Genomic DNA, 14,713 nt, shown 5'->3' with positions numbered 1-14,713 from the left:
TTTCTGTAATCTGTTCATTCTAGCATAGCCTATGCTATATTAAGTCTTCTGTTTAAAGGCAAAAGTTGATATTCTTCATACCAAATATGTCGAAAAGTGTCAATGTGTAGCTAGCTATTTAGCTATTTTAAATGTTGATATGCCAGTCTCTCATTACACACACACACACACATTTTTTACGCAGGTGTAGGCTATTTAATAGGTAAAGCAGCTACAAATTATTTCTGTGGCAACGAACAAAATGACAAAACTAATTATGTTTTTTATATTTTCTGGAAAGAAAAAAAACATGGTGCTGTCTCCGAATTTTCTGATTGGCTAAAAGGCGCGGGGCGCGATTAGCGGTTTTGTAGGCCTACTATTAATTACAATAATATAACTCCCTAAAAATAGAGTTCTTGGTTACAGTTTCCGTGATAGGCTATCTTGTCAGACACAACGGGCAAAAAAATCCCTAACAGCTGGTTTAATGTCATTAAAGTGATTTATGCGTTTATTGCATGCACTTTATAAAGAAGGTTTGTTATGGCAGCTTCCTGAGAAAAAAATGTAGCCTACTCAGTCACTTCTGAGCTCAGAAGCTTTTGTTGTTGCTTTCAGGATTAGTTATTTAAAGCCTCGGCCGGTGGAAATTTCCCATGTCGTTCCGCGCACGCTCAATCAAAGCTTTAATACGCAACCGAGGTAACAGAACAGAGGGGCAGATAAGAGTCAGGACAGCATCATCAGACATTATCCGTCGGGAATGCTCGCTGCTCGCTGCCCTAACACGATCTCTGCAGGGACCAGCACGAGCACAATCTCATGGAGCCAGAGTTTCAAACGAAGCAAATCAGTCAGATCACTGGATGAGAAGCGCGCCACTTTGTTTCTCTACAGGTACGTTTGGAACAAGTGCTGTTTAAAGTGTCTTTAATTGGAACGTGTGACGTAGGCAAAGTGTTTTGAAAAAAAAAAAAACTTTTTAACTTCTATGCAGTATGCAGAAATGTTTAAGTGCTTGGCATAGGCTAATAGGTTTATTTTACCTAAAATACGGTTGTATGCTACTTTAACATGTCGTGCACTTTTTCATTCATCCTGTTACCCAAAATTTTAATTATAGGCTATAGCATAGACAATGCAGATCTACTTCGTATTCTAAGAGTTTATTATTATTTAGAACGAAGCCTACTATATTGTACTCATTTGTATATGCTATAAACAATGTGTTTCTCTCAATGATGGGCTCACGTTTATCTGGATTCGCACTTATGATCTGTGATGTGTGTTTGTCTGCGACGTCACGTGCGCCAAGTCGCTCTAGTTTGATTTTCTTAAATGAGGGATTAGCTTGTCCTCGGTAGAGTTTTATGTAAGATACCTTCCACAGAACGACAGAGCATCTTTCTCGTGCATCTGTCCGGTGCTTAAGGGATCATTGACCTCTGGAATGTAAAGGGTCTTGGCTAGATTCTAACTGCTGATGTCAGGGATGTCATATATACATATACACATACATACATACATACATACATGTATACATATACATATATATATATACACACACACACACACATATATATATATATATATATATATATATATATATATATATATATATATATATATATATATATATATATATATAGGCCTATATAGTGGCATGCAGTCATGTTCTGAAAGAAGAGGCAAAGTTCTCACAGTTTTTTTAATCAAACAAATGTAAATTCATGTCCCAGTTAAACTTATTGTTTGTCCAATTTTCTTCAAAAAACATTACTTTACATTACATTTTAAAAAATGCGATTTTATTTTGTATTTTTACATTAACAATGTTCTATTTATTAAAACCAAGTTTTAAAAAATCTCATCAAGGTAGTGTTTTTATGCGTTTTTTTTTATGTATTCAAAAATAATAAGGCAATAATGATTTAAAAATATATATTTATTTGTGACCTGATGTTCTGCTGTTCTTTTTAATAGAACAAATAATTTTCAGATCATCAGTCATGCTCGGTAAACACAGTCTGTCACAGACATGATGTATCTTTAATTTCTCCAAGCTGATTGCTCATTAAAAACCCCACAGTCATCATGTTTTGATTTTTTCGTGCATAAAGCAGTGGTATCTAAGTGGGTTCGTTGTTTACTTACTTTTTGATTCGTTTTCCCATTAACACCATCATTTTGTTATTCAGGCCGATTCGAGAACGCACACGAAAACATGAGGCAGGATTTATCGCACGTTCCAAGCATTTTCAATCATATCCAATCGTTGCGTGATGGAGGCATTGCCCCCATTCATTCTCAATTACCCCCCATAAAACCCACCGCACGCTTTAGGGGGTCTGTTAAAAGTCAATGGGCTCAGAGGAGACAAGAGAGACGTAGACTTGCGCTGGAATTTTACCTGCTGGTGTATGAGAGTGTCGTTTTAGAAAAACAAGTGATTGCGTTGTTTTATTTTTGTAAAACGCATTTTCTCATCCCATTTTTTGAGGATACACTGCCTCCCTGGCCTCCTCAGATGAAACACCCCTGATATATAAATGCGCAGCACGATTTATTTTACTGATGATATTCCTTTGTAAATACAATACATTTGTCACATCTAGAGCATTTGAATGATTTACAGATGACAAAATAAATCATAGTCCCATTCTGCTAAATAAACAGGTGTGGCTGCTCATTATTTACGTAACAGAAGTGTTCTGTGATTATATGGCGGTTCTCTTCCTGTAGTTAAGATTTATGTGTTGCACTGACATTGTGGCTAATTGTGGAGTCAGAGCTGGTTGTTCTTGTTCGGTTGTTCCAGCCTTTCAAAGTGGGCCAGGGAACACAACTCTGTGCCCCGCTCAATTGATATACCGTAAAGTGCAAGTCTCAGACATGACTGGGGATTAATCCTCTCAGGATGAATGAGTTCTTTGTTTCTTTGAGCCATTATTAGCAATCTCCTGCTTTCACCTCTCGGCTAATGTTCCGGTGGGAGAAGCGAGATAAGCTTGAAGAAACAAACACAATGGCATTGAAACTCCATGTTCTTCAGTCAGTAGATCTTATACATTATGTTCTCTCTCCAGATCTCTAGATTGGGTAAACCATGGGTAAAAAAGTCTTGCAGTGTTTTCCCTGGTACAAGCGCTGTAAAGACCGGGGTAAAGGCAGGCTGTGCCCTCCTCCGCCTGGTAAGTTGCATTGACCAATCTTAATGAAGGTATAAGTCAAACCATCTTTCAATACTCTATATTAATTTTCTCTCTCTCTACATTCACAGTGCCATCTGTTGAGGTGCAACCTGGCTTCTCTCCGACAGTCTCCTGGGGTTACGACGGAGAGGAAAGCGCCACACATCCCGTCTATTTTTCCCACAAAGCACGAGTAGTTTATCGCCACCAGATGGATGGCAATATTATCGATGCCACCTGCTGACCTCTGGGCTCCTTTCCCAGAATCCCTTGCCTTGTACCTGTAGAACTCCAGAACTGTGTAGAGGAGCGTCTACTAGACCTTTTTGTCGTGTGTTATTAAACTAAATCTTTTATATTTAGTACAGATGTCACAGTATTTCCTCTGGTTCCTCCACTCTCTTGCCAGACCTGGCATTCACCTGTCTTGTACTTACTGTGTTGAAATGAAATTAAATGTTTCAAGGGAGACAGAGTGATGCAAGCCACGTGGAACTGAAAAATAAGGCTGAATGTTGTAAATGAATACAATGTATGTGCATTTTGTATTGATATCTGGTCCTGAATGTATGATTTCCCGTTGTTTTTTAGATGACAAAATGGATTTTTTCAGAGGTTCATGATTGCATTCAGGAAAAATATAACATTTTGTACTAATCACTGGAATTCTAATATAAAAATGTATGTATGTTTAGTAATTATTATTATATATTTTGTTTTATTGTTCTCTGATTCTGTTAAAAGAGATTGAGTCTTGAATAAAATAGTTTATAGTAAATATATATATATATATTTATTGTTGATTTTTGTCATTTTCATTCAAATGAATGTTTTAGGGTTGAATATGTGCTTAATTGTCATAAAAAAATAATGTCTAAATGGTACGAAAATTTCCTTATTCTCTTTACGCAAAATATACCAAATCAAATAATCTGCTTTAGACTGTAAATGAAATTATCCGCAAAATGTTTACTTTGTATAACATATATTTTCCCAACCACTATGAGAGTAATGTTAGATGTAGGCCTATAAACCTAAAAAAAAAAAAAGCCTCTAAAAATATATATTATATAATAATATAACTTAAATTTTGAAAGTACTCTATAACTTTAGGCCCCAAGCAGTTAAGTAAAGTGCATGTTGATTCTCATTTCATTACGAGCTGTGTTGACCTCCTTTTGCCAGAAGACTCCACTCCGTTTTTTTAAAGGGATGATTCGAGGTTCGAGATTTAGCGTGCGCATATAAACCTTTCTCTCGCTTGTTGTGACAACCTATGCCACTCCCACACCATACACGCGTCAAAGTAGCAGGACCAACTTTTCTCTTTTTACAATTATGAGGAGGCACGTACGTAATTTCCCGCCAAAACCACCCCGACAGAAAAATATAAACACTTATAATAGGCTTAGCACAGTGAACCATGATAAGACAACACATTTTAGATGATTGATTATGTATTAAATTTGACTCATTATTTAAATTTAGTTCATTTTGAACACAAATAGTTACATTGTATACCTTTAATTGTGCATTTTAGCCAGACCAAACAAACTCAAAACATTGTTTAAAACATGGTGCAAACATTTAAACAAAACTGTTTACAATTTTACGTTTAAACATGATAGACATTCTCTTGACAGATTTTGTGACATTCACAAACTTAATTTTTTAAAGTCTGAGGGTGTTTTGCTACATATGCAAAGGACTAAATCAGCCATATAGGCCTAGTGACTGGTGTGAATTGACTTTTATCTTACAGTAAGACATTATTTGTTTAACCTGTCAGGTCAATGCTTCAAAATAAAAGCCCTCGGACAACAACAACAGGTTACATAATAGTCTGTGTGTTTTTAAATTATAATATAATAATTTTAACTTTACTCTTTAATTATTTGTTTGTATTGCATCCTATCATTTATGAAAACACAATATATGAACTTATATATTCTTAGCTGGTTTCATCCTCTCCTTTAATTCGCAATGTATTGACTAAAGAAGACTAAAGATACCTTGGATGTTTTGGTGCTTCTAAAATGTTCTCTTCTTAATCCTAATTCCTGGGATAAACATTAAACTTATCTGGCTGGATAGATTTTGTCATGCAACAGCCAACATTTAATTTCACAGTGTAAACATGAAACCATTACCCAGAGTTCCGATAAGAGATGGCAGAGTGGCCCTTTGTCGTCAGGGAGGACGCAGAGAGGGCAGACAGGATATAAATTCCCTGGTTGCCAGACATAGGATGAGAATTAACTTCATTGTGCCTTTGCAAGTCATTATCTGCTTTAAGTAGGCCTAAGTGACGTTGATGGATGTCTCTAAAGCGTCTGTCTGTGATGATATAGGCCTATAGCCTATAACCTCTCTTAAGATTGGATGATGCATATATGAAGCTGACTTGTTATTTTTATGCTGCAGTTATAAATTGCTCTCTTTTCAGAGTTTTGAGTCCAAATTTCAGACACTAGATGACGCTACAAACCCATGATTTTAGTTTGAGAGAGAAACAGAAAGGCTATTTAATACTGTGGTACTGCTTTTTGCACAGTAGGCTACATTATGTAACCAGGTAAATTTGCTGTTGGGTTTGTAGAATGATGGGAATCCTTCACTGCCCACAAAGCCAGCATGCATTTTGTTTTGGTTCTGCTTCGGCTCTGTGTGACTGACTGTGCAGATGAATATTACCTTTAATGAACTCTGTTAGAGAGCTACTAATGGCATTGGCAATTAATCTGTTTTATTACATGGCTTGGTTGAATTCTAATGTAGAATGCAGTCTGTTATTTCTTGATAACAGCCCGCTGCTCAGGATAACACACCGTTGCCATGAAAAACAGAGCGTTGCCATGGACATTCTTTAGCGGAAGCAATACAATCGTTTTTAAACCAATAAACTCCTTTTTAAATCAATATTTTGTGTCAAATTATTTATTTATTTGGTAGGTAGCCATGTAATAAGCGGGATAATATAGAGCAAGTCGGTTGTTATAGCGAATACAATCCCTACAGGCTGATTCAAGAGCCTGTCGGGGTTGTGTTCACTATAACAACCGCCTCACTCTACATTATCCTTTACATAATAGCCTACTTTACTATCCTGTTGAGTAATAAAAACGGCATCAAACGTCGCTTACAAATCCCTCAGTTCTCGACATCTCCGAAAAAAGCCAAGCCAATGTTGATTCTCTTGTTATTACAAGCGCTGCCGCGTTCTCTTTTTTTGCCAGCAGACTCTCCTTTGTTCGGCTTTTTTTCTAAAAACGGACGTTCGAGATTTTGGGTACTCCACGTCAACCTTTCTCGCTAACAAACTAACCCATGCCACTCCCACACCATACACACGTCAAAGTAGCCAGACCAACTTTTCTCTATTTGAGAAACTATTTGAGATGACACTCAGTCTGGTTCAGACAAGGTCATAATACGGAAACAGCACTATTAAAGGTAACAAATGATCTGAGATTAAATACAGATAAAGGTAGTCTACTGCATCAGTTTTAATCCTCTTGGATCTAAGTGCAGCATTCAACACGGTTGATCATTGTATTCTTTTAAACATACTGGAAAAGCATGTAGGTCTCTCTGTTAATGTTTTGAATTGGTTCAAAACTTTTTAGTTAATATAGGTGACTGTATTAGCCTGGCTCCGCCCTCCTACGTACTTCCGCTTAATTTTAATTTTCCTTCAGTACGTCGTCTGGGTTTGCGGTATATTCGTGTTTTTTTTCCGGACGTGTTAGGAAAACATCGCTAAAATGTTAGCGATAGGTTATGGCAAATCCAGAGTGGCTCTGGGCAGATCCAATAGTTTTAAACTTCAACAGAGTACCCGCCTACAAGGAAGTTAACGCTTGTCAATGGGGAGTGGCCAGACTTTCTGTACAAATGAAATGTACGAGAGTCTGGTAGGACCAGGCTACTGTATCTCAAAGACATATTAAATATTACATGGTGTTCCACAAGGATCAATTCTTGGGCCAGTTTTATTTTCATTATACATGCTCCCTTTTGGCAGCATAATTCAAAAATATGACATGAATTATCATCTTTATGCTGATTATATACAATTACACTTCAGTTGAGTTCAGAGACACTGTTGTATTAGAGAGGTTGTCTGACTGTCTGTCCAGCGTTGTAAAGTGGATGACCACACATTTTTTGAAATCGAATGAAGAAAAAATTTAAATTCTTATTGTGGGCCCAAAACATGAGCGGGAGAGGACAGAGGCTGGGTTGGGCTCCTTATCGCTACAATCTAAAAAATAAGTTAAGAACCTGGGTGTCATTATGGACTGTGACCTTAGATTTAAGTCTCATATTAATCAGGTGACAAAAACATGTTTTTATAATTTGAGAAATATTTATCTTTAGATGATGCTAGGACATTATCTTCTCTCATCTTGATTATGCTACTGTAATGCTACGTATATACACTGGCTTACCTAAGGGTTCTATAGCGAATTTGCAATTGATACACAATGCAGCAGCCAGAGGACTAATGAAATTAAAAAGGAGAGAGCATATTACACAGGTTTTAATGGAATTGCATTGGTTACCAGTTCTTCAAATAAATTATTTTAACGTTATTTTATTAGTTTATGAAAACACTGCACAATCTGGCACCTCTATACATTTCAGACTGTCTGTTGCGATATGTCCCAAATCGTAGTTTAAGATCCTCTACTAGCCTTCTGGCACATTAAACAGTGAAGCATAAACGATCTGGTGTTACTTCTTTTAGCCACTATGCTCCAAAAATGTGGAATTGTCTACCAGTTGAAGTAAACTAGCATTTTTTGGAAGTATGATTTATGATGTATTGACTAATATACATTTGCCTAATATAGTAGGTCATTTGGGTGTTCTATGCATAAAATAAATTATCAAAATGACCATGCTACAAAATGTATGGTAGTAAGCTATTCTGAACATAAAAATAGAGAAGGGGGAGGAATAGAAAGAGATGCGTGTTATTTTTACCACATCATCAGATTAGTATGTGCTCATAGTTTAAGTCGGTGTCAGTGTGTTCTGGACCAAAAGCAGCTTTCAGTGAAAGGAAAAAGCCCATCCCAATAAAACAACACAGTCTCAATGCGTTAATGTGTTATATAAATCCTGTATTAGAAGACATCATAAATTAGAAATATAATTTGTGACATCTCTGTGTATATATTGAATTGTACGAAAAATATCCTTGCTTTATAAAATTCAGTTCTGAGCCGAAGTCATAGTTTAATGAAAACAGTCCAGAAATATTGTGTGTAACTTCCTGAGCATTATGTTACAATGACAAAAAAAATACCTCTTAATATCCAGACTAGTTTTGGGCCGTTGTCTAATCACTGTCCTTATGCATTGCATCACATCTAGTGTCTTTGCTTCGAAGGCTGCTTGTGCTAACATGGGTCTGAGCGATCAGCATGGCTGGTTGCTGATGCTCGCCAACATCTTGTGGTGTGGAGTTTTGTACAGGGCAGTGAAACTACCGGGATTGAGAACACCACGGCCTTCCTCATCCACCTGACCCATCAGGATGTAGTTTTGACCTAGTGAAGAGACAGTTTTTTGTCAATAAAGAGATCATTTGCAGATTTGTAAGAAATTAATGACTAATGAGCAATAAAGACCAAAGAATACATCTGTGATGAAATCTGTGCATATGTGGCCATATACCTCTGCGCAGCAAGGGACATTTCTTACAGGGCATCAAAAGTTTGACAGACATAGTTTCTCCAGCTTGGGTGATTGTAAGACTACCAGTCTTATAGGCCTTAATTAAGGACACTGTGACTTGCATACTTCCTCTAGGTCCAGAAGTCAATGCTGTCAGCGTACCGGTGATCACTGAGAAATAGAGAGAAATAAAAGGTTGCTCTTATAGAAGGATAGATAGTTCAGCCCTTTGCAAACCCTATATTAAATTATATTATATTATATTATAGATCAAAATGAGGAATTAAAAAAGAGTGAGAAAATGCAGGCAGAATTTTCTTCTTTTTTTGGGGGGGGGTGAACTGTCCCTTTAAGACATATACAGTAGGCCTATACCATTCAGATTTTTTAAAGAAATTAATACTTTTATTGCAATTAAATTGATCAAATGTGACAGTAAAGACTTTTAAATTGTTGATCAGTTCTGTCTTTCAAAAGATTCTTAAGCAGCAAATCAGCATATTAGAATGATTTCTGTAGGGTCATGTGACACCTGAATACTGTAATAAGTAATGATGCTGAAAATTCAGCTTTGCCATCACAGGAACAATATATATATTTTAAAATATATTAAAATAGAAAACAGTTATTTTAAATTGCAATCATATTTCACAATATTACTATTTTTACTGTATTTGTAATCAAATAAATTCAGCCTTTGTGAGGATTAGAGACTTTTTTTCTTTTTTTTTTACATTTAACATTATCGACCCCAAACTTTTGAATGGTAGTGTAACATTCCCTCAGTGTGCTTTATGTTTTTTTTAATGGTTTTATGAAATAACTTACCAAATTCACTAGCACAGAAGCTGGTCTTGATGGTTCCATTTCTTTTACATGCCTTTGCGCACAGTGGGTTTGTGTTTGTGGCTAAATAAATAAAAAAAAAGCATTAAACATTGTCAAATAAGTTATGATCAACTGTAACCATCATAATTTGTCACTGTTATCTTTTCAATCTTACATGGTCTGGATCTATCTGGCTCTGGTTTACGGACTGGAGGCCTCACAGGTTCAATGGGTCTAACAGGTTTGGGTCGAGGCTTTAGCTGTTCAGGAGCTTTTGTAGTAGTTGTAGTTATGCTTGTAGATGTTGATTCTGTTGTCAACTCAACAGGTTTCTCTTGTTTGACTTTGACTGGAGTGAGACGGGGTTTTGTGGGTGTGGAAGACACTCTAGGTCCTGTCGCAACATCGCCACCTGCAGTCGGAGTACGGATGTTACGTGGGATGCTGTTGTATGACGCCATGAATCCGTCTGAAGTAACGCTAAGGTCAGATACGAACTGCACCAATAACACATTGCTATTGGTAACAATGTTCCTGTGGGAAGTACACACACACACACACACACAAAACAGGGATGAATTAATGTGTGTGGTAGTTTTTTCCTCATAGAAATGATATAAATAATAAAATGACAGTGAAAGAGAATAACTAACTGAGGCGAAGTGTCTCCGCAGAATTTTCCGATGCGCCTCGAATCGTCTTTCTCTCCTCCGTTAAAGAACGCCACATAGTCGAAGCGGCAGTACGTGTCAGACTCCAAATCAAACTTATCGAACTTCACCTCAATCACCTGAAACACGAAACCACAACACTTTACAATGGGATCCCATTAGATAGCCTAAGTCAATATTTTTCCAACAGACCTATTTCTTATATTTAATTAACAGGATGCAAAAATGTCTGGCGTGCCGCCACTAATTCAGCATTGAAATATTTACTGAAAACGATCACTGCAGGTTTATGTTTTTTTCCTGACCATTTCCGGCTCCACTGTAATAAGCCAGGAACAGCTGATCCCTGGTGGATAATTTTTCTCCGGCCAGTTGGGAGTTTTGACTGTGCCCTGAGACTTTGTGAGCTTCCCGCCACAAAACTGATGCTCTGACATAAAGAAAAAGAAAAAGAAAAGAAAGACCATTGAGGCTGCAAACATCACTTCTAATATAGGCCTACAAAACCTCAAGTCAAAACAACACGTTTCCAGCATCAAGTTATTTGTCTGAAAATGAAAAACCTGAACAAACCGGAGAGTTAGCCTACTTTTAATTCATCATAATATTGCTACTCCCTTAAAAGTAACGAATTACGTTACTTAGTTACTTTTTATGGGAAGTAATGCATTACATTACTATTGGCTATATCTTTTTCCAACCTGGCTGAGGCTCGATTTAAACATGCATTAACATTGCATGTTATATAACATTTATATAACATTTTTCATCTTCAACACACATTTAGAATATTATTATATTCTGACCACTTAGAATATTTCCTGAATACTAGCTATACCATACAAAAGATCTCATAACATTAAAACTTTTATTGAAAGTTGAAAGTAATGTGTTTTGTTACTTTAGAATTTTTTTCAGTTCCATCGCATGTATGAGTGTACATTTCTACATTTCTAACTTTTTAATACGTTTACTTTTAATCTGACTACATAATGCGCATTACTTGTAATCCGTTCCCCCAACACTGAGCACAACACTTGATGTTTAATATTTAATATGTTTAATTTCACCATCCACATGTGGCTTTCCTCCATTGAAGTAACCCAGGAACCCTCTCCCTCCTGTTCCTGAATCTGATACCATCTCTACCATCATGGTGTTGGACGTGGAGATGAGAGCCCCGGGCCGGAACGTTCCGCAGAAACGCCCGAGCTTCTGCACCATGTTAGAGTGTCCGTTATACACATCCACGTAGTCGTAGCGGCAGAGAGGGTCAGCCTCCAGGTCAAACACCCTGAAGGAGAGCATGACCACATTGCCTTCTGGAACCTAGTACAAAGGGACAGAGATACTTAAAGGCTTTTACTCATACAGCCCTAGGATGACGAAGAATCTCGTGTGTGAACTCACTGTGATGTACCAGGTACATTTGCTGTTGGGTTTGTAGTATGATGGGAATCCTTCACTGCCCACAAAGCCTGAGTCTCCAGCCAGATCCCCGCCACAGTTAAACTCAGGCCTGAGAGAGTGAGGAAGAGTGAAAAAGAGGGATGACTATAATAAAATGCTGTTGTGAATGTGTTTATATTGCACAATAAATTGCACAGTGTTTATACCATGAAGGCGAGCCAAAAGTTTGACAAAGGCATGGATTGCAAAAGACATATCTCACAAAGTACAAACAGATGCACATGTGAACATACAGTACTATAACTCAAAAACTTGAGTTATGGCAAACATCCAGGATGAAAATATTATGCTAACAAAAGCTATTAAGATACAAGTTTTACAATATTATTATTGTTCACTACATAGGCTAAATAAAATATCAATAGATTTAAATTTAAAAAGTGCTTAATTGTCCCATAACAAAAATAGTAAATCTGACTGGTTGATACAATTAGCATCAAACTAACATATAAAACAGGTTTTAAAATGAGGCTTTTAATAATAATAATGATGAATTGTTTATGTACAGTATTTCTGTATTTTTAAGAGCAACATATTACTTGGGGCATTTTCAACTCAGTTATTTAAATTAGAATGTTTTTTTTTTTTTTTTTTTTTTTGCATTTAGCGTAAATTGATCTGTTCAGGTTTTAATGTAATCCCCCTGATTATTCATTCAAAAAACTCATTTGTGCCAGAAAAATGCACAAGTGATATAAATTACATCATGAGATAGTTACATTAGATATTGTCTCCAGTCAGTAGCTTCCAGTTAGTGTTGCTAACAACTTTTTTCAAAAGAACAGTTTGGCTGTGGTTTAAATAGCTATTTAAAATTATGAGCTTGGCTGGCAACATTTTCAAAGCTATTTCAGAGAGCCAGACACTTTTATTCAGTGTTTACAACATCACATGCAGGCAGTATTTCTAAGATCACTGACAACTTAAAATCCTTTTTGAATGTTGAGAAATGTTTTGGACGTCTACAGCAACATGTTTATAGACTTAAACTCAATGACACTGCAAAATAAAACAGCTCTTTTGTAATGTAATGGTGCAGAGCCAGAACACTCAAGCAGACCAAAATACTGTCATTATATGCAGTTACTCCCACAGACCCCGTCTGAGACAGATTCTCTTCACTCAGCAATGGGGACGTTTATGCATGTTATCGTTTCAGTACACACACAATTTGTCATGATTGTGAAACACCAGTGTCTTTTTTGGGTACTTTTTGTCCTTTTTCAGTCTTATTACATAGTATGACTTTGCATAATTAAACACTGGATTGGATGCATCTCTACCGTTTTATTAGCAAAATATTCATTAGTGCTTTGTCAACTAGGATATATAAATTAAAATACTTTTTTGTTTTGTTTATCATTATAGTGTAAACTTGTCTGTTCAAGGTTTAAAAAATGGTTTCCAAACTAAAGCAACAAAAAACATAAATGTCTTCCATTTTATTAAAATAATTTAATCACACCCCTTATAAAATAAGTATACTAAGTAAAGTTATATAGTATATTTTTACTGTATTATTTTGATACCACTTGAGACTAAATTGGCCCACTTTTTAGTGTATACTTTTAAGAGTAATTTAAGAGTAACAGTGGTAAACGTTAACGTTTAAAGTAGTTTATAACTATTTTTCATTTAAAATTGACTGAAAGAATACTTTCTTATTTTTAGTTTAAAAGAAATATTTTTTTGCAAGGGATGTCATGATTGGACACAAAACTAGATGTTTTACGTCGTGATTGTGAAGCGCATGTTTGTTTGTTTTACTTTTTGGGCCTTTTTCCATTTAATTTCATTGTATGGAAAATACAATTTACAGCATAAACATTCAACTAAGTTTCTCCAATGAAGACAGAAAGTCATATGGTTTGACTAGAAATGTAATTCTTGGCTGAACTATTTCTTTAACTCCAACAGCCTAAATAGCAAAGTTTTCCAGAATTCCAGACTATAAGGATGTCGTATTACTCAGTCTAGTCATTATTTAGTAAATTATCCATCTGTTTTCTTCAGAAAAAGCAACTGCACTCCAGGGTACACTGACCTGATTCACCTTAAAAAAACACACTAACTCAAATACTTCCATCTGCAACCCTTCATCACTCTGTATTACCGAGAATTCATACACACACTCCATGCATTTAAAGAGTATAAAAAGACACTTATACCAGACATATACACTTAAAAAAGCTAGAATGTTTAAACAGCTCCTGCAGTAGAAAAGGTTTGTAAAAAAGAGTTATTTATAGCAGCAAAGAGCTGTCTTGACATGCACACTCACTTACCGTAGTTCGTTCTCACCCCCCAAAGCCCTATACCGCTCACCTGGTATAGTTGGTGGTCTGACACAAGGCCCCTCCAAAACTCAGACATAGAAGAATCCCCAAACTCCACACAGCAGCCAAACGCTCCATATTCTTCAGCACTGAGATCCACACATGCAAACGCGGCCACAGGACACATGACACAGAGAGGAGGAGGTATGGAGGGAGGGATGCTGAGGAAAGAGTAGGGAGTGGGAAAGTGACGCTATATTGAGGGGGAGGTTTAAATTAGAGCCAGATGTTTACAGCCAGAGTTAGAGTTAGAGCCAGTATCAGCCTCATTCACTTTGGCCAAAGGGAAGAATACTGCATCAACAAAATCAGGATAGAAAAGAAATGCAATGCAAACTCTGTAAGGACGCCATTGAAAATGAAAGTCATTCTGCTAGATCTATGAGTTTAAAGTCGTTTTAATCTTTGGAGAGAAGCTATTGCTGCTCTGGTTGTCAGGTTTTGACCTGCAGGCTTCTCCGTGTGCTATCAGGAACCGCCAGAGGCTCTGTAGAGATCAAGAGGTTGTGTTTACAAACCTTAACAATTGTACTCCTATTACACCTCCTTA

The 14,713-nt window shown here is 36.5% G+C and overlaps 2 protein-coding genes across 2 annotated transcripts; one reads left to right on the top strand and one right to left on the bottom strand.

The window, feature by feature from the left end:
* The first annotated feature begins 398 nt into the window (after positions 1-398).
* LOC306991351 (uncharacterized protein) lies at positions 399-4,031 on the top strand. The gene is made up of 2 exons (XM_079599085.1): positions 399-879; positions 3,263-4,031. Exons 1-2 carry the CDS (start codon positions 639-641, stop codon positions 3,415-3,417), a joined length of 396 nt encoding a protein of 131 aa, XP_079455211.1. The 5' UTR covers positions 399-638; the 3' UTR covers positions 3,418-4,031.
* Positions 4,032-4,617: 586 nt separating this feature from the next.
* pcolcea (procollagen C-endopeptidase enhancer a) lies at positions 4,618-14,310 on the bottom strand. Its single transcript, XM_079600675.1, has 9 exons — positions 14,153-14,310; positions 11,768-11,876; positions 11,428-11,686; positions 10,663-10,787; positions 10,340-10,476; positions 9,862-10,220; positions 9,687-9,767; positions 8,859-9,029; positions 4,618-8,731 (listed from the first exon to the last, which is right to left on the bottom strand). The coding sequence occupies exons 1-9, from the start codon at positions 14,239-14,241 to the stop codon at positions 8,601-8,603; spliced, it is 1,461 nt and encodes a 486-aa protein (XP_079456801.1). The 5' UTR covers positions 14,242-14,310; the 3' UTR covers positions 4,618-8,600.
* Between the last annotated feature and the right edge of the window lie 403 nt (positions 14,311-14,713).

The sequence above is a fragment of the Phoxinus phoxinus genome, assembly GCF_949152265.1.
Source record: "Phoxinus phoxinus genome assembly, chromosome: 23".
NCBI classification, from domain to species: Eukaryota; Metazoa; Chordata; class Actinopteri; order Cypriniformes; family Leuciscidae; genus Phoxinus; species Phoxinus phoxinus.
The sequence above is the reverse complement of the archived record's forward strand: the minus strand, read 5'-3'. Positions and strand labels throughout refer to the sequence as shown.